Consider the following 21,125-nt stretch of genomic DNA (forward strand, 5'->3'; position numbering starts at 1 on the left):
TTTAACCTTTATTTAACTAGGCGAGACGGTTAAGAAAAAAAATTATTATTTGGGATTCCCAATCACAGCTGGATGTGATGCAGCCTGGATTCGAACCAGGTACTGCAGTGACGCCTCTTGCACTGAGATGCAGTGTCTTAGACCACTGATGATCTGAGATCTTATCAAACATGGCGTGTTGGACGTARGTTTTGTATATATCTTGCCCTGTCATAATTATGTCTATCCATCATAATTCAATGTGTCTTCTTCAAAAAAGATCAATCATGATTAAAAAAGTGGAATCAAGTACACAATGTGAACTCAGTCCCACTTTTCTTTTAAGTTAGGGGTTTGATCTAGTCTCCAATGTAATATTTTGATGTCTTTAATGGGTGTGCCTTGAAGAAATATTGCAGAACGTTTACTCAGTTGAGTCTGGTCTGTTTCCGTCAACATGATGTGTTTGTGTTCCAATGCTTCTCATTCTCCAAGTCTCCAAATTAATATTATTTTGTTTTTCGGAGGACACGTCTGTCTAACCTTTCAGTACCTCTTTGAAAGCATCGCCGTTGTGCATCTCTCTATGCTATTTCCTTGTGTGTGACATTCGTCTGCATTATCTTACTTATGTATTCACTCACTGCAGTCCTATTCCTGTGTCAGACCATCCACACCTCTTCAAGACAGTCCAAACTGGTTCAAGCGGGGAGAGACGAAAACGTCAAGGTTGAAGACGTTTCCCACTCTGCCTCAAGTTTTACATCTTCAGCTGTGGGACTGTTGATTACTGTGACGAAATGGACTTCTAGAATCAATCTGTTTCGCAGAGTTAGGAACTAGCAAAGAAACACCCCAAACAGTCAGCCTGTCTGCCTTCCAAATGACACCCTATTCTGTATAGTGCCTATGGGCCCTGTTCAAGAGTAGTGCACTATATCGGGAATAGGATGCCATTGGGACATACACACACCTATCTTTTCTGTTTGATACAATGTTGTGTGCGACCAGAGAGTGACAGAAAACATGAGGGGACAGAATGAGGACAAAGAAATGAATGAATGTCATTACTCTGCTGGAATTGTTATATTACTAATGAATAGTCTTCAGAACAACTGCTCTGTAACTTTCCAATCAAATGCCTCACTCTGGTTTTCATTTGAGCCTATATATATATATATATATAGATGCTGTGGGAAGGAGTGCTGAGATTGTGACAAAGAGCTGGATTCAATGTGTATGCTGAAGTAAAATCCGCTTAAAAATGTAAAGGTAAATTCCAACATATGCTGCTTTAACCATGAATGCATTCTCCGCTACTGAGGAACATTGACTTTAATAATATAAAGCAGATCTTCGGATTGCTACGTATTGAATAGAGCTCAAATTCTTTCTGACACGGTAGTTTGATGCAGGAAAGTGGACAATGAAGTTCTCTTCTTTTATGTTTTTACAAGTAAAAGTGTTTTGTGTTTTAGTTGGTCCTAATACCATAACTTATTTTTTTTTTTTAATCATTGTACCTTTGAAGCCATTCCAAGAAATAAATGGAGTGTGCCGAGTGCTGGCCTCTAAAATTAGACATCCATGTTAATGTCCCTTTCTGCTCCAATAGAAAGGCTGTTTTCTGTTAACTTCTTATGGCTGAAGGGGCAGTATTGAGTAGCTTGGATGAAAGGTGCCCATTGTAAACGGCCAGCTCCTCAGTCTCAGTTGCTGCATATTATTATTAGTATTGGATAGAAAACACTCTAAAGTTTCTAAAACTGTTTGAATTAAGTCTGTGAGATTAACAGAACTCATATGGCAGGCAAACACCTGAGAAGTTCCACTTCCTGTTTGTATTTTTTCTGGGGGTGCCATATTTTCAACCAAGCTCTTATTCAAAATACAGAGACATATGGATGAGTTTTCACTTCCTACGGCTTCCACTAGATGTTAGCAGTCAATAGAACTAAGTCTGATGACTCTAATGTGATCAACCTTTCGGTTACTGGCCCAATGCTCTAACCACCAGGCTACATGCCGCCCCGGGTCTTAAGAGCGGGTGAGATGGTGATGGTGGAACTGGGGGTTGGCATCCTCTCTCTCATCAAAACATGTCTGCAGACGAGAGACAGCTGGAGAGAGAGCATGTTTAAGCCTTTTTATTTTTTATTCTAACATTGTTAGTCATCATAATCATCAGGAGGTGAAATGCAAAACTGACCTTGAATCATTAACTCTTGGACTTCTGCATCTCTATCTGCATTTCAATGTAAAGCATCTCTAATAATACTTCCTGTTGACCTGACCTCTCACCTCTGATCATGCTGTGCCCTCTATGTAGCCAGTTCAGATGCAGGAGGGGTTCACCAACAGAGCTGATATAACCTAGAGGATTTAGGGAGAAAAGGAGAGGGATGAAGTGAAGGAGAGAGACTGTTATTGAGAAAATAAGGTAGCTAAAGTGACAGTATTCAACAGGAATCTGTGTGTGTGTGGCCTCACCTGGTGTCCACACCACACTAAGTGGCTGCAGAGTACTTTATGCTGAAAAACATGAATGGACACACAAGGACAAACAATATAGCGTAGTTATAGAAATAATGAAGTGTCTTACTATTCTCCATGGTTGGCCCTCTTGCCTATCCTTTGAAGGTTATAGTTACAGTTATACACCTGAGCCTGCTTACTGCACAACACAATCCATCAAACAGATTGATACATGAGTATGTAGGTGTGGGTTATAGGGTGTCTAAATGTCCTACATTTTTTCAATATGGTGATTTAAAATAGCCTGTTTGGTTTTTGTACAGACATTACACCCTTACCAAAACAGCACCCTCACCTGAGAAGTAGAAATCAAAGGGAGAGAAACTGGGAATTGAATAACTGCAGTTGACATAGCTAAGTAAATGGAATAATACTCTTATTGATATGTGAATGGCTCTTAAAAGAACCCTTGGTTGTGCATAGTGTAGTCTATGGTGTTGCCAGGGAACAGCACTCTCTTCGAAGAAGTAGGAGGTGAAGATCTCTGCCTCTCTTGCTGTGTTGTTGGACCCCATCCTTGAAACATCCTGCAGAGCAGCAGACTTCTCCTCTGGCACACAGCGGCGAGCTGCAGATCCTGTCCTCCTGTTCATCCTCATGAAGTTACGCAGGACACAGGTAGCCTTCACCCACCTGAATTCCTCCAGGAGGCAGTCCCAGATGGACCTGGTCACCCAACCTTGCAGTGCTCTACACGTTAACTGTAGGCAATCGTTTTGAAGGAATCTCCAGTTACCAGGTATCTGTAGGAATATGGAAGAAAATGTAATTATTTGACTTTTACATCACCAGGTCATTGTGGATTACTAAAGTATAATATCCCTGATAACAAATCATGATAACATTGAATTGATAAATGCATGGGCACACATATTTGCATGTGACAATAACAGGATTATATCAAGGATAGCATCACAAATGAATAGGTAAATACCACTTGAAGCTTGATGATGAGTTGATCATTTGAATCAGCTGTGCAGTGCTAAGGCAAAAACAAAAATGTGCACCCCTTTGAGTCCCCAGGACCAGGACTGAGAACCGCTGCTCTTCATTGGGACCTCTTCAAATGCATTTGGAGTTAGTTTCTTACAGTGATAAATACATCAAGATAGCTAGCTAATATGAAGTTAGGTAGCTGGTGATATTTAATTCACTTGGCTAGCTATCTATTGTCACGCCCTGACTGTCACAATCCTTTTTTGTCTCTATTTTGGTTGGTCAGGGCGTGAGTTTGGGTGGGCATTCTATGTCTGGTGTTCTATGTTGTCCTTGTTTTGTATTTCTGTGTGTTTGGCCTGGTATGGTTCTCAATCAGAGGCAGCTGTCTATCGTTGTCTCTGATTGAGAATCATACTTAGGTAGCCTGTTCCCACCTGTGTTGATGGGTGATTATTTTCTGTTTAGTGTTTTTCGTCACCTTACAGGACTGTTCGTTTGTCGTTTTTGTTGTTTTGTTCAGTGTTCAGTTGTTTTATTAAAATAATGAACACTTACCACGCTGCACCTTGGTCCTCCTCTCCTCCCGACGACAATCGTGACATTTATACAGTATGTGAAATTGCCTAGATAGCTAGCTAGCTAGCTCATTTAGCAGCTCATTTGTGTTAGCCTGCACTGTAACGTTAGCTAATAATACATTTTTTTTTATTACATTTTCGAAATGTATTTACTTACTTGAATAGGTTCTCCCAGCCATGTGGAAAATTGTAAACAAGGCAGAAAAGTTTGTTTGTCACCAGAGTGTTTTAGAGGATATTACTATTGAACTATGTACCCGATTAATAACCAGACCTTCATACAAACTTGCTATGCTGAATTCTTGACGCACGATGCCCACAAGCGAGTCACAATGAGCGGCCTAAGCGGCACGCGGCAATTTACCGTTATCTAGTGTACATGCACCGTACGCCTCTCCCGAGCCCGTTGGGGAGTTGCAGCGATGAGACAAGATCGCAATTGGATATCACGAAATTGGGGAGAAAAAGTGAGTAAAATAATAATAATGATAATGGGCTCTATTCATTCTGAAATGCTGAAGCGTTGCAGATTCGTGATAGAAATGTACAAGTCATTTCCGATTGAAGGGACATACAGTACGCAACGTTCACCATGAATGCAGCCTCCGCTAAAGCAGGAACATTGCCTTTACAATTTCTGCGGATTGAACAGAGCCCAATATGTGGGAAAACTCTTACAGTAATTGCTGTGCCATTTTAGCAGCTGAACCTTGTCCAAAGATGCTGTTCTTATACTCATGTTCAGGTGAAGGAATGATGGAGACAGAGGACAAAGAAAGAGCATCAACCAAGCAATTGAACAAAAGTACAGATACCTTTCACAATAACAAGGACACGGCGAATACAGTACTGTAGGGCTCTCTTTAAATCAAATCCTTATCAAAGTCATTTTCCAAAGAGGTACATTGTTGGTTTATGCCACTAAGAAGGTCTAATGTAATCCATCTCTCTCGCCTTCTCTCTTYCAATCTCTCTCTCCTCTCTTTCACTCTCTCTTTCAATCTCTCTCTCCTTCTCTCTTTCAGTCTGTCTCTATCTGTCCCCCGCTCTCTTATCCAATACTCACTGCCCTAAACTAGTCATAACCCACATCATATTTCTCTGGCTGCTGACATGTAAACCATCTCCCTCCCAGAACTTCCTCAGTGAGTCCATGCTACTCACATACAGTTAATTATTTGCACCCTTGATAAAGAGGAGCAAAAATTACTGTATACAATAAATAATACAATACTGATTTTATAGTCAATTAACCATTTTTTGTGGATTTTAATTAGTGCTTGGGGTTATTGTCTTGCTGGAAGATCCACTTGCAGCCAAGTGTCTGCCTCCAGGCAGAGGCGAACAGGTTTTAGGCCCTCAGATCCTCAAAAGGTTCTACAGCTGTACCGTTGAGAGCATCTTGACTGGCTGCATCACAACTTGGTATGGCAACTGCTTGGCAGTTTTTAGTTACTCCGATACTTACTTACTTACTCAATTGTTTTCGGTTTTGTTTTTCTAATACTGAATCTTCCTTAGTACGCCCTTAATCTGATGGGTACAGCATGAGTACATGTCTTGTTGTGATGTGCAGTATAAAGCTGTATATTCATGAGATAAAGGCTAGGGAACATTAAATAACTTGGAACATTAGGTTCCATTCTGCAGACCCGTTAAGATGCATCTAGGACTGTCTGAGTTCCAAATTGCATCCTATTCCTTAACGTAGTGCATTATTTTCTCAGTAGTGCTGAGCGATTCGGGGGGTTCGGTTATTAAACCACTAATTGACCGACTTCGGTTCAATTCCATTTAGTTCTGGGTTTTTTTGTGAGCCCAACGTGCCGTTTCTCTAGAGAGAAATCTAACAATTCACAAGAGAAATCAAGTCAAGAACTTCGTAGCACGCTGGGCTGAAAGGAGTTGTAGTTTTTATTAAGCAAATACTCAACCTAGTTCAGTGCAGAAAAGTGGTAATTAATTACAATGACCATAATCCATTGTGCCTGTTCTTTCTGGCTTCCGACAGAGATGGATACACTTTTACGCCTGATATGTTAGGTTAAATACACACAGACTGCATAAACCACACCACACAAGAGAGGAATGTACACAACACAATGACGAGACAGAGGGACAGCGAATGTCCATGAAAGTATGTCTAGTGGTGTAAAATACTTAAAGGAAAACTCCCCCCCCAAAACGATCTTTTGGTATTTGTTTCATTAGTCCATTGTTGTTTTGCATCATATGATTCAGAATGCATCATACAGGGATGATTTCTGTATTTTGAAAGTTACATATATTTTAAACAGTTTGGGACTATGTCAACAATGGACTAATAAAACAAATACTGTACCAAAATAACGTTTTGAGGTGGAATTTCCCTTTAAGAAAAAATACTTTAAAGTTTCGTTTTTTGGGACATCTGTACGCTATTTTACTTTTACTTCACTACAATCTTAAAGAAAAGAATGCACTTTTTACTCCATACATTTTCTCTAACATCAAAAAGTACTTGTTACATTTAGCAGGCCATGAAAATGATCCAATTTACGCATCATGAGAACATCCCTGGTCATCCCTCCTACCTCTGATCTGGCAGACTCACTAAACACACATGCTTCATTTGTAAATGATGTCTGTGTGTCCCTGTCTAAAAAAAACAAGAAAATCGTGCCGTCTGGTTTGCTTTATGTACGGAATTTGAAATGATTTATACTTTTACTTTTGATACTTAAGTATATTTTAGCAATTTAATTGACTTTGATACTTCAGTATATTTAAAACCAAATACTTTTAGACTTTTACTGAAATAGTATTATACTTGAGTCATTTTCTATTTAGGTATTTTTACTTTGACTCAAGTATGATAATTGGGGACTTTTTCCATCACTGAGTATGCTTATCTACTTTGAAGAACTAGTAAAATGATTTAGTCAGACAGCTCTGCAGCATACTCAGGCAGCCTAGCCTAGCTAAATAGGATGACTACAGACAGTACAGTATGGGCACAGAGATACCGTTGTCTGGCTGGCTGGCTGCTACTGCCTGACCGGAGATCAGATGATAACTATAAAGAGATACCGTTGTCTGACTGGCTGGCTGCTACTGCTGAGCGAGATCAGATGATAACTATAAAGAGATACCGTTGTCTGCTGGCTGGCTGCTACTGCTGACCGAGATCAGATGATAACTATAAAGAGATACCGTTGTCTGGCTGGCTACTCTGCCTGACCGGAGATCAGATGATAACTATAAAGAGATACCGTTGTCTGGCTGGCTGGCTGCTACTGCCTGACCAGAGATCAGATGATAACTAATAAGAGATACCGTTGTCTGGCTGGCTGGCTGCTACTGCCTGACCAAGATCAGATGATAACTATAAAGAGATACCGTTGTCTGCTGGCTGGCTGCTACTGCCTGACCGAGATCAGATGATAACTATAAAGAGATACCGTTCTGTCTGGATGGCTTCTACTGCCTACGGAGATCAGATGATAACTATAAAGAGATACCGTTGTCTGGCTGGCTGGCTGCTACTGCCTGACCGGAGATCAGATGATAACTATAAAGAATGAAAAATAATAAAGTCATCAAATAAAATCTTCTGTTGGAAGTTCTTTGACCTGTGAGATTTTCATCTGACTGGTATACTAGAGCCATATATTTACATAGTTCTGAGGTTTACTACAGCGCCATTCAGTTGGCCATCCGTCCAGTCTATGATGCTGAGTCAGTGAGTTTTCATTCGTTATTATTATTATATCTTTACATTAAACGTGTAGGCCTAGTGTACTAGTGTAGTTAGTGTACTTTACTATCAGTCATTTGGTTGATAGACATAGACTGTTGGCTGATACATGTAGCTGACAGCAGGGGTGTCATTCACCCCAATAATCTGAGGAGGCACAAAATATGTGAGGATGGCTGGGGGGTGGTCCGAAAAGAGTGTTAGGCCCCCGTCTGTAAATTGGAGAATTTTCAATTTTCCAAACACCTTTAACAGCTTTTTCCTGCAATCTAGAGCCATAATCATTATCCTTAATTGCATGTAAAAAATATATATATATATATATATTTTTTTTTTTCTTCTGCATATCTAAGCATTCCTCTTGAGTTGTCTGTATCCTCCTGACTGGTGGTTCTTTTTTTTTATGATCTAAATATGCTTCTCTGCTAGGTCTACCAACCTTGCCAGCAGGCATTCCAGCTAAGACAGTTAGACAAGCTAGCTACTCTAAACTGTATTGGTAGCCTGAAATGGCTTTTGGTAGCTAGTTGGTTGGGAGATTGGTAACCTATCTGGGCTAGCTAAATAGGACACATCTGAGGGGGCAGCTAGATATCGCTTGGAGCAAACTAGCAGAAACCAAGGAGTGCAACAGGTGTGTAGGCTATAGTATTGTAGCTATCCTCACTGTATGAGCCACGTTACAATTCCCACCAAGTGGGTTAACCTCTTGACGCTAGGGGTCAGATTATTATTATTTTTTAAATAAATAACGTTCCCAAGGTAAACGGACTATTTCTCAGGTCCAGATCGTAGAATATGCATATAATTTACAGATTAGGATAGAAAACACTCAAGTTTCCAAAACTGTCCAAATATTGTCTGTGAGTATAACAAAACTGATTCTGCAGGCGAAAACCTGAGGAAATCTAACCCGGAAGTGATTATTTTATTTTTAAAAATTTAATCTGTGTTTCCTGGCCCGTCTTTCTTCCATTTAAAGGGGTATCAACCAGATTCCTTTTCCAATGGCTTCCTCAGGCTGTGACCAGGCTTTAGACATAGTTTCAGGCTTTTATTTTGAAAAATGAGCGAGATTTTTCAAAACTAGTCAGGTGTCCTCTGATTAGTTCCTGCGTGCGAGAGGGGTAGCTCTCCATTTTCTTTCTCTCTTTTATTGAATAGGTTACGGTCCGGTCGAAATATTATCGATTATGTTTGTTAAAAACAACCTGAGGATTGATTATAGAAAACATTTGACATATTTCTACGAACATTACGGATACTTTTAGGAATTTTCGTCGAACGGAACGAGGCTTTGGTTTTCTGAACAATGCGCAACCCAAATGGCGTTTTTTTTGTTATAAAAGTAATATTTATCGAACAAAAATAACATTTGTTGTGTAACTGGGAGTCTCGTGAGTGCAAACATCCGAAGATTATCAAAGGTAAGCGATTCATTTTATTGCTTTTCTGACTTTCAAAAGCTTGGATTGCTTTCGCTGCAAAGCATATTTTCAAAATCTGACACGATATGTGGATTAACAACAAGCTAAGCTGTGTTTTGGTATATTTCACTTGTGATTGCATGATTATAAATATTTTTAGTAATATTTTGCGCCCTGCAATTCAGCGGTTGTTTAGGAAAATGATCCCGCTAAAGGGATCCGTAGCGCAGAGAAGTTAACACTATTGGTGCATACATAGGGTGTTTGCCTTTCACACCAGTGACCCGGCCCAGCTAGCACATTTGGTTCCTTGGAAGTTGTGGGAATATAATTGTTTGGTTTCCCATTGGTTCTGGGAACGAGCCGAGAGAGCTCCTGATTGACATGTGTACCTGCTGCATTGAGTTGGTTGGAACCAATCCAGCGTGCTGATAATAAAGTGATTCATTTTAGATTGACTTCGAGTGTCCCTATAAAGAATTTCCACGACAGTTACTAATGTTTTCCTGTTTTTTATATGGAATGTTTTCTTAATAATGTTCTGAGAACATGACTTTAAATAAAACCATGAGGAAACCCGTAGGAAACATTATGCTGAAGCACTGAAATTCCCACCTAAGTAACATCCTGCACCATTCCCAGAACGTTTTTTTTTTTTTTTWAAGTTCTCATTTACAACTACGACCTGGCCAAGATCAAGCAAAGCAGTGCGACACAAACAACAACACAGAGTTACACATGGAATAATCAAGCGTACAGTCAATAACACAATAGAAAAAAAGAAAGTCTATATACAGTGTGTGCAAATGGCATGAGGAGGTATGGCAAAAAATAGGCCATAGTAGCGAAGTAATACAGTTTAGCAAATTAACACTGGGGTGATAAATTAGCAGATGATAATGTGCAAGTAGAAATACTGGTGTGCAAAAGAGCAGAAAAGTATATAAAAACAATATAGGGAAGAGGTAGGTAGATTGGGTGGGCTATTTACAGATGGGCTATGTACAGCTGCAGCGATCGGTTAGCTGCTCAGATAGCTGATGTTTAAAGTTAGTGAGGGAAATATAAGTCTCCAGCTTCAGCGATTGTTGCAATTCGTTCCAGTCATTGGCAGCAGAGAACTGGAAGGAAAGGCGGCCAAAGGAGGTGTTGGCTTTGGGGACGGTTGCATGAAGGTTGCATGAAAAATATGAAGTCGAAGGACAGAGAGTAGCAGCAGCGTAAAAAAGGGGTTAGGGTGGCATACAATGCAAATAGTCCAGGTAGCCATTTGATTAGATGTTCAGGAGTCTTATGGCTTGGGGATAAAAACTGTTGAGAAGCCTTTTTGTCCTAGACTTGGCACTCCAGTACAGCTTGCCATGCGGTAGTAGAGAGAACAGTCTATGACTGGGGTGGCTGGGAACTTTGACAATTTTTTGGGCCTTCCTCTGACACCGCCTGGTGTAGAGGTCCTGGATGGCTGTAGAACCTTTTGAGGATCTGAGGACCCATGCCAAATCATTTTAGTTTCCTGAGGGGGAATAGGCTTTGTCGTGCCCTCTTCACAGCTGTCTTGGTGTGTTTGGACCATTCTAGTTTGTTGGTGATGTGGACACCAAGGAACGTGAAGCTCTCAACCTGCTCCACTACAGCCCCGTCGATGAGAATGGGGGCGTGCTCGGTCCTCCTTTTCCTGTATTCCACAATCATCTCCTTAGTCTTGGTTACGTTGAGGGATAGGTTGTTATTCTGGCACCACCCGGCCAGGTCTCTGACCACCTCCCTATAGGCTGTCTCGTCGTTGTCGGTGATCAGTGTTGTGTCGTCTGCAAACTTAATGATGGTGTTGGAGTCGTGCCTGGACATGCAGTCGTGGGTGAACAGGGAGTACAGGAGGGGACTGAGCACGCACCCCTGTGGAGCTCCAGTGTTGAGGATCAGCGTGGCAGATGTATCGCAACCTACCCTCACCATCTGGGGGCGGCCCGTCAAGAAGTCCAGGATCCAGTTGCAGAGGGAGGTGTTTAGTCCCAGGTTCCTTAGCTTAGTGATGAGCTTTGAGGATACTATGGTGTTGAACGCTGAGCTGTAGTCAATGAATAGCATTCTCACATAAGTGTTCCTTTTGTCCAGGTGGGAAAAGGCAGTGTGGAGTGCAATAGAGATTGCATCATCTGTGGATCTGTTTGGGCGGTATGCAAATTGGAGCTGGTCTAGGGTTTCTGGGATAATGGTGTTGATGTGAGCCATTACCAACCTTTCAAAGCACTTCATGGCTACGAACGTGAGTGCTACGGGTCTGTAGGCATTTAAGCAGGTTGCCTTTGTGTTCTTGGGCACAGGGACTATGGTGGTCTGCTTGAAACATGTTGGTATTACAGACTCAATCAGGGACATGTTGAAAATGTCAGTGAAGACACCTGCCAGTTGGTCAGCACATGCCCGGAGAACATGTCCTGGTAATCCGTCTGGCCCTGCAGCCTTGTGTATGTTGACCTGTTTAAAGGTCTTACTCACGTCGGCTATGGAGAGCATGATCACAGTCGCACCCAGCTCTTTGTCCTCTGTACCTGCGTCGCTTCCTCTTGCAAATAACGGGGATGTCGGCCCTGTGGGGTGTTTGGAAAATGTCTTGTGCATCGTTCTTGTTGTAGATAAAATCTTTGTCTAATCCGAGGTGAGGGATCGCTGTCCTGATATCCAGAAGCTCTTTTTTGCCGTAAGATACGGTTGCAGAAACATTATGTACAAAATAAGTTACAAATAACGCAAAAAAAACACATAGTAGCACAATTGGTTGGGAGACCGTAAAACTGCTGACCTTTCTTCCGGCGCCATTTTGCTGTTCCAGACGTTGACATCACGTACATTTCACGTGCGTGCTGAATGAAAGGTTAGTAGATACATTTTATATGGACTTCAAAAAGATGTCTTAAATGGATGTCAAAAATATGTCTTATACAGAAGCAGAAAATACGTATTTTCTGGATGTTGAAAATACATAATTTACAGACTTTGAAAATATGTTTTTTTCTATGGACAAATTTCAACTGCACATATATTCTCAATGAAGTAGGCATTATGTCACAGTATTATAGGAAAGAGGAGCCAACTAAAGATTGAAGCAGAATTTGTATTATTGCTCCCATCTGTCACATGCACTTATGTTCGCTTAAAAAAAAACTAGAGTCGATTGACGCACCGGTGCTTCACACTGTGACTTCCTTTTGAATATTGAGTAGATCCCTGTGTGTTTATGGTTGAGACGTACCGTTTCTTGTAGTGGTTGCAGCTCAATCGCCTCTTTCCGTCGATATAAAGTTCCACAACAGGAGGCTTGTGAAAGCTATCTTTTTCCACACAAGAGGATCCGGACAAGAAAATCGTCATGAAATCGTTTGTAAAACCTGAACCTTTTCCACCAAAGATGAGACTCTTATGAACACAGCAGTGTCGGTTTGGCTCTATGACATCCACAGGCTTACGGCAGTCATCAGAAACCAATCACTGACGTCCTCATTTCGAAGAGTTCTTCTCACAAATCCGGCTGTCCAGACCGAACCGTTGCAGCTACAAACTAATATGTCACCAATATCGAAAGGGGAGACTCTCACGAACACGAAGAAGTCGGTTGTTCTGCTCTGTTCTACACTCAAGTTGCAAAGGAGTCATCTGAAGGTAACCCAGTACCGGGCTGTAAAAATTGCTAAAAGTGCATAAGGGGTCAAACGTGCTACAAATAATGTGACTAAACATAGGTCTAAAAAAAAAAAAGTTTGCTTGTAGCTCTCAGATACAGGGCAGACACTTCAAAACCTTATTCCTTATCCTAAAATTCTAAATCAAATGGCTAAATTATCAATTTTAAAACAATTCTATATGTTAGCTTTGGAAATACTGAGATCTAAGGGCTTAGATCTACAGGGGTATTAAATTTGGCAGCGATGATGTTCAAAGTAGTCCAACAGAATAAAACCAACAGACCACCTGAATGACCAATAAGTAAATGTAAAAAAATAAATAAAATAAAAACTTGCAAAGCATGTTGGGTAATATTCGAATGAGCTCCGCCCCAAAACAAGCACGAATTTGGTTTGTGCGGACCAGATCCAAATCTGAACTAATCATAGACGTCTAGGGTGTGTTTCACAAGTTTTATCATCACATTACAGTACGGCGGTTTAGTACAGTAAAGCACAGTAGAGTACAGTACGGTACGATACAGGACAGTCGAGTTTCACTCAGTAGATAACAGTACAGTACGCTACAGTGCAGTACAGGACACAGTACAGTAAAGAAAGGTAAAGTATAGTACAGCTTAGTTCAGTAAAGTAGAGTACATTATAGTACATTATAGTACAGAACACTATACAGTCATGGCCAAAAGTTTTGAGAATGACACAAATATAAATCTTCGCAAAGTCTGCTGCCTCAGTTTGTATGATGGCAATTTGCATATACTCCAGAACGTTATGAAGAGTGATCAGATGAATTGCAATTAATTGCAAAGTCCCTCTTTGCCATGAAAATGAACTGAATCCCCCAAAAACATTTCCACTGCATTTCAGCCCTGCCACAAAAGGACCAGCTGACATCATGATTCTCTCGTTAACACAGGTGTGAGTGTTGACGAGGACAGGGCTGGAGATCACATTGAGTTCGAATAACAAACTGGAAGCTTCAAAAGGAGGGTGGTGCTTGGAATCATTGTTCTTCCTCTGTCAAACATGCTTACCTGCAAGGAAACACGTGCCATCATCATTGCTTTGCACAAAAAGGGCTTCACAGGCAAGGATATTGCTGCCAGTAAGATTGCACCTAAATCAACCATTTATTGTATCATCAAGAACTTCAAGGAGAGCGGTTCAATTGTTGTGAAGAAGGCTTCAGGGTGCCCAAGAAAGTCTCCTAGTTGATTCAGCTGCGGGATTGGGGCACCACCAGTACCGAGCTTGCTCAGGAATGGCAGCAGGCAGGTGTGAGTGCATCTGCACGCACAGTGAGGCAAAGACTTTTGGAGGATGGCCTGGTGTCAAGAAGGGCAGCAAAGAAGCTACTTCTCTCCAAGAAAAACATCAGGGACAGACTGATATTCTGCAAAAGGTACAGGGATTGGACTGCTGAGGACTGGGGTAAAGTCATTTTCTCTGATGAATCCCCTTTCCGATTGTTTGGAGCATCCGGAAAAAAGCTTGTCCGGAGATGACAAGGTGAGCGCTACCATCAGTCCTGTGTCATGCCAACAGTAAAGCATCCTGAGACCATTCATGTGTGGGGTTGCTTCTCAGCCAAGGGAGTGGGCCTCACTTCACAATTTTGTAGCAACACAGCCATGAATTAGAAGAAATGGTACAACTGTAACTCCGCAAGAGCAACTTCTCCCAACCATCCAGGAACAGTTTGGTGATGAACAATGCCTTTTCCAGCATGATGGAGCACCTTGCCATAAGGCAAAAGTGATAACTAAGTGGCTCGGGGAACAAAACATCGATATTTTGGGTCCATGGCCAGGAAACTCCCCAGACCTTAATCCCATTGAGAACTTGTGGTCAATCCTCAAGAGGCGGGTGGACAAACAAAAACCCACAAATTCTGACAAACTTCAAGCATTTATTATRCAAGAATGGCTGCCATCAGTCAGGATGTGGCCCAGAAGTTAACAGCATGCCAGGGCGGATTGCAGAGGTCTTGAAAAAGAAGGGTCTACACTGCAAATATTGACTCTTTGCATCAACTTCATGTAATTGCCAATAAAAGCCTTTGACACTTATGAAATGATTGTAATTATACTTCAATATTCCATAGTAACATCTGACAAAAATATCAAAAGACACTGAAGCAGCAAACTTTGTGTAAATTAATGTGTCATTCTCAAATCTTTTTGCCACGACTGTACTCTACTTTTCGTTACTGTACTGTAACGTACTGTACTCGGTTGGGCTCTACTGTACTGTGCTGTTCAAACTTGTGAAACAGAGATGTCTATGATTGCTTCAGATTTGGTCCGGAACGGACCAAATCTGAACCAAACCTTGGACGTTGAAATCAAGACTAGTCCGGACTGCACCAAAACAAGACCCAAAAAAAGAAATCTCAAAGACGTTGCCGTCGTTAAATGCTTAGTGGGAAGTGTAGGCCTTTACTCGTTCACTACATTACTTCCCACAAGTCTAAAAGCAGGATCAGTGGAATTCTGGGCTAGTAGAAGGAGATTCCATCATATTGCTTAGGTTACCAGTGATGATGTTTAACGGTCATGGCTGCATTCCCATTTCTGACACCAATGTAGCGAACAACAAATCCGGGTTGTGGCATGAACGGCAAAAACCCTACTGGACTTATCATGGACGTCTATATTTGGGCCAAATAAAGGCCAGTCCGGATGGGACCAAATCTGAACCAATCTTAGATGCCTTTTTTAGGTCAAATCAAGGCCGGTCCGGACCGCACCAAAAGAATATCTAAAAGACGTCGCCTGATGGCAAATGCTTAGTGGGTTTGTTGCAGTATGAAATTAGTACTTCTTAGACATGTTCAATGCAATCATTTATCTACACATGAAGTGGAGGGCACTCTTTCTTTACGGTTTTCATATTACTGTATTCACATTGATTACATCAATCATGTTTCATGCAAACCTCCTACGTTCAATTCAAGCTTAGAGTAGTCTAGGTACCAGTAGTGTTAACATTCCAAAGGCAAATGACACGGAGCACAAGGAGTGGAATGAAATAGCTGAACAGACACGGCAACCAGGCTAAGGATGTCAATCTACTTATTAAGAAAGTTAAAGAAACCAAAATGTAGCCTTCATGTTTGTGACATCAAATCAAGATAAAATGGATTAGATATGATTTAATGAAGTAGTCCACTTTTGTAGAGATATGGTTTGTCTCCTATCCAGTTTTTCTCTTCACTGGTGGAGAGAGAGAGAGAGAGAGAGAGAGAGAGAAGGAGAGAGATGGGAGGGGTGCTCTAGAACTCTATATGATATGTCGAGGTGCAAAGTTTCGTCCCATTTCAGTGGCATCCTTGGAATAAATGTTTTGCACTTTTCAGCAGAGCAAGGGGCACTCTATGTGGATAGAATTACAATGAGACCTTTAAACATCTAAAAAAATCATCTCTCCGACTCTTCTCCCTAAGAGTGTGTTTTCTACCAGCATGAGTTCGGAGTGCACCAGCTACTACAGCGCAGAGAATGTGTTTATGAATGGCTCTTCCTGTCCTAAAGAAGGGAGCGATCCGAGCGCGACATTCTGCTGCGGATTTAACGATATCAAGTATTGCTGTGATGATCCCAACAGCTTTTTCCCTTATGAGTATGGATACATGTGGTGGCTCAGGTACGTAAGGGATCTTTACTAGCCTTTGTGATGGTGTGCTTTTTGGACATAGTTCTTGTAGGGTTATTACATGGGTAGACTATGACGCTTTGTTTTTTCTCAAGAAACCACAAGATGAGAGAGGTTGTTGATCATAATTATACAGCAAAGCGCACACGATTAATACACTAGAATGAAGGATATTTTTTATGATACTGATAACAGATTTATAGGATCTTCACATTTCAATTGGTTTGCACTGTAGTTATGGTGATCTTATAGGCTATTGTATGCCAATCTTATGGAAGGTGATAAATACCTCAATTAAAATTCAACATGAAAATGTGTAAAAGTTCAAATTGATCATGGGAAATGGTTAACCTTATTGGAAGGAGATTTCAAATCAAATTGAATCAAATGTTATTGGTCATATACACATTGTCAGCAGATGTTATTATGAGTGTAGTGAAATTCTTGTGCTTCTAGTTCTGACAGTCCAGTAATATCTAACAAGTAATATAACAATTCCCCAACAACTACCTAATACACACAAATATAAAAGGGGTGAATGGGAATATGTACATATAAATATATGGATGAGTGATGGCCGAGCAGCATGAGCAAGGTGCAACTAGACGGTATAAAATAGAGTATATACATGTGATATGAGTAATGCAAGATATGTAAATATTATTAAAGTGGCATTATTTAATGTGCCACTGTTTAAAGTGACTAGTGATCCATTTGTTAAAGTGGCCMGTGATTGAGTCTCAGTGTAGGCAGCAGCCTCTCTGAGTTAGTGATGGCTGTTTAGCAGTCTGATGGCCTTGAGATAGAAGCTATTCTTCAATCTCTCGGTCCCAGCTTTGATGCACCTGTACTGACCTCGCCTTGTGGAAGATAGTGGGGTGAACAGGCAGTGGCTCTGGTGGTTGTTGTCCTTGATGATCTTTTTGGCCTTCCTGTGACATCGGGTGCTGTAGGTGTCCTGGAGGGCAGGTAGTTTGCCCCCGGTGATGCGTTGTGCAGACCTCACTACCCTCCTTACGGTGGTGGGCGGAGCAGTTGCCATACCAGGCTGAGATACAGCCCGACAGGATGCTCTCGATTGTGGATCTGTAGAAGTTAGTCAGGGTTTTGAATGACAAGCCAAATTTCTTCAGCCTCCTGAGGCTGTTGCGCCTTCTTCACCACACTGTCTGTGTGGGTGGACCATTTCAGTTTGTCCGTGATGTGTATGCCGAGGAATTTTCCATTTCTCCACTGCTATCCCTTCGATGTAGATAGGGGGGTGCTACCTCTGCTGTTTCAGGAAGTCCACGATCATCTCCTTTGTTTTGTTGGCGTTGAGTGAGAGGTTGTTTTTCTGAGGGCCCTCACCTCCTCCCTGTAGGCTGACTCATCGTTGTTGGTAATCAGGCCTACTACTGTTGTGTTGTCTGTAAACTTGATGATTGAGTTGGAGGCGTGCATGGCCACGCAGTCGTGGGYGAACAGGGAGTACAGGAGGGGGCTGAGTACGCACCCTTGTGGGGCCCCAGTGTTGAGGGTCAGCGAGGTGGAAATGTTTTTTCCTACCTTCACCACCTGTGGACGGCCCGTCAGAAAGTCCAGAACCTAATTGCACAGGGCGGGGTTGAGGCCCAGGGCCTCCAGCTTGATGATGAGCTTGGAGGGTACTATGGTGTTGAATGGTGAGCTGAAGTCAATGAACAGCTTTCTTACATAGGTATTCCTCTTGTCCAGATGGGATAGGGCAGTGTGCAGTGTGATGGTGATTGCATTGTCTGTGGACCTGTTAGGGCAGTATGCAAACTGAAGTGGGTCTAGGGTGGCCGGTGATATGATCCTTGACTAGTCTCTCAAAGCACTTAATGATAACAGAAGTGAGTGCTACGGGGCGGTAGTCATTTAGTTCAGTTATCTTTGCCTTCTTGGGTAGAGGAACAATGGTGGCCATATTGAAGCATGTGAGGACAGCAGACTGGGATAGGGAGAGATTGAATATGTCCGTAAACACACCAGCCAGCTGGTCTGCGCATGCTCTGAGGACACGGCTAGGGATGCCGTCTGGGCCAGCAGCCTTGCGTGGGTTAACATGTTTAAATGTTTTACTCACGTCGTCCAAGGAGAAGGGGGTGGGCACAGTTCTTGTTAGCGGGCCATGACAGTGGCACTGTATTACCCTCAAAGCGGGCAAAAAAGGTGTTTAGTTTGTCTGGAAGCGTGACGTCGGTGTCCGTGACGTGGCTGGTTCTCTTTTTGTAGTCCGTGATTTCCTGTAGACTCTGCAACATACACTACTGATTAAAAGTTTGGGGTCACTTAGAAATGTCMTTGTTTTTTAAAGAAAAGCAAATTTTTTGTCCAATAAAATAACATCAAATTGATCAGAAATACAGTGTAGACATTGTTATTGTTGTAAATGACTATTGTAGCTGGAAACAACTGATTTCTAATGGAATATCCACATAGGCGTACAGAGGCCCTTTATCAGCAACCATCACTACTTTGTTCCAATGGCACGCTGTGTTATCTAATCCAAGTTTATCATTTTAAAATGCAAATTTATCATTAGAAAACCCTTTTGCAATTATGTTAGCACAGCTGAAAACTGTTGTTCTGATTAAAGAAGCAATGAAACTGGCCTTCTTTAGACTAGTTGAGTATCTGGAGCATCAGCATTTGATGGGCCAGCTAGTGACATACCATAATGATGGGCCAGCTAGTCACATGCCATAATAATGGGCCAGCTAGTCACATTGCAGCTTTACTTGTTCATTGTGAGATAGAAATGTGTGTTTTTGCAGTCCTCTTTTTTTTATTCCAACCAGACATCACTAGCTGGCCCCTATTATGGTATGTCACTAGCTGGCCCATCATTATGGTATGTCACATAGCTTGCCCTCATTATGGTATGTCACTAGCTGGCCCATCATTATGGTATGTCACTAGCTGGCCCATCATTATGGTATATGCTCACTAGCTGGCCCATCATTATGGTATGTCACTAGCTGGCCCATCAGTATGGTATGTCAGCTAACTGGCCCATCATTATGGTATGTCACTAATGGCCCATCATTATGGTATGTCACTAGCTGGCCCATCATTATGGTATGTCACTAGCTGGCCCATCATTATGGTATGTCACTAACTGGCCCATCATTATGGTATGTCACTAACTGGCGCCATTATTATGGTATGTCACTAACTGGCCCATTATTATGGTATGTCACTACCTGGCCCATCATTATGGTATGTCACTAGCTGGCCCATCATTTATGGTATGTCGCTAACTGGCCCATCATTATGGTATGTCACTAACTGGCCCATTATTATGGTATGTCACTAGCTGGCCCATCATTATGGTATGTCCCAAGCAAGACAATAATGATGATATGTCACTAACGGCCCATCATTATGATATCTCACTAGCTGGCCCATTGTTATGGCATGTGACTAGCTGGCCCATTTTATGGTCATGTGACTAGCTGGCCCATTGTTATGGTATGTCACTACTGGCCCATTGTTATGGTATGTCACTACTGGCCCATCATTATGGTATGTCCCAAGCAAGACAATAATAATGATATGTCACTACTGGCCCATCATTATGGTATGTCACTAATGGCCCATCATTATGGTATGTCACTAGCTGGCCCATCATTATGGTATGCCACTAACTGGCCAATTATTATGGCTATGACTAGCTGGCCATTGTTATGGCATGTGACTAGCTGGCCCATTATTATGGTATGTCACTAGCTGGCCCATCATTATGGTATGTCACTAGCTGGCCCATTATTATGGTATGTCACTACCTGGCCCATCATTATGGTATGTCCCAAGCAAGACAATAATGATGATATGTCACTATGGCCATCATTATGGTATGTCACTAACTGGCCCATCATTATGATATCTCACTAGCTGGCCCATCATTATGGTATGTCACTAGCTGGCCCATCATTATGGTATGCCACTAACTGGCCAATTATTATGGCATGTGACTAGCTGGCCCATTGTTATGGCATGTGACTAGCTGGCCCATTGTTATGGCATGTGACTAGCTGGCCCATTGTTATGGCATGTGACTAGCTGCCCATTGTTATGGCATGTGACTAGCTGGCCCATTATTATGGCATGTGACTAGCTGGCCCATCATTATGGTATGTCACTAGCTGGCCCATCATTATGGTATGTCACTAACTGGTCCATTATTATGGTATGTCACTACTGGCCCATTATTATGGTATGTCATTAGCTGGCCCATCATTATGGTATATCACTAACTGGCCCATTATTATGGTATGTCGCTAGCTGGCCCATCAATTTGGTATGTCACTAACTGGCCCATCAATTTGGTATGTCACTACTGGCCCATCATTATGGTATGTCACTAGCTGGCCCTCATTATGGTATGTCACTAGCTGGCCCATCATTATGGTATGTCACTTAGCTGGCCCATCATTATGGTATGTCACTAATTGGCCCATCATTATGGTATGTCACTAGCTGGCCCATCATTATGGTATGTCGCTAACTGGGTCATTATAGGTATGTCACTAACTGCCATCATTTGGTATGTCACTTGCTAGCCCATCATTATGGTATGTCACTACTG

At 41.8% G+C, this 21,125-nt stretch overlaps 1 protein-coding gene across 1 annotated transcript in view; it reads left to right on the forward strand.

The window, feature by feature from the left end:
• Positions 1-16,216: 16,216 nt before the first annotated feature.
• The window catches only part of LOC139023439 (protein shisa-like-2A), a 13,737-nt gene continuing 8,828 nt past the window's right edge, over positions 16,217-21,125 (forward strand). Inside the window, exon 1 of the mRNA XM_070436592.1 lies at positions 16,217-16,522. Coding sequence (XP_070292693.1) covers positions 16,341-16,522 — 182 coding nt within the window. The 5' untranslated portion in view covers positions 16,217-16,340. The remainder of the gene's footprint in view (positions 16,523-21,125) is intronic.

The sequence above is a fragment of the Salvelinus sp. IW2-2015 genome, linkage group LG32, assembly GCF_002910315.2.
Source record: "Salvelinus sp. IW2-2015 linkage group LG32, ASM291031v2, whole genome shotgun sequence".
Lineage (NCBI taxonomy): Eukaryota > Metazoa > Chordata > Actinopteri > Salmoniformes > Salmonidae > Salvelinus > Salvelinus sp. IW2-2015.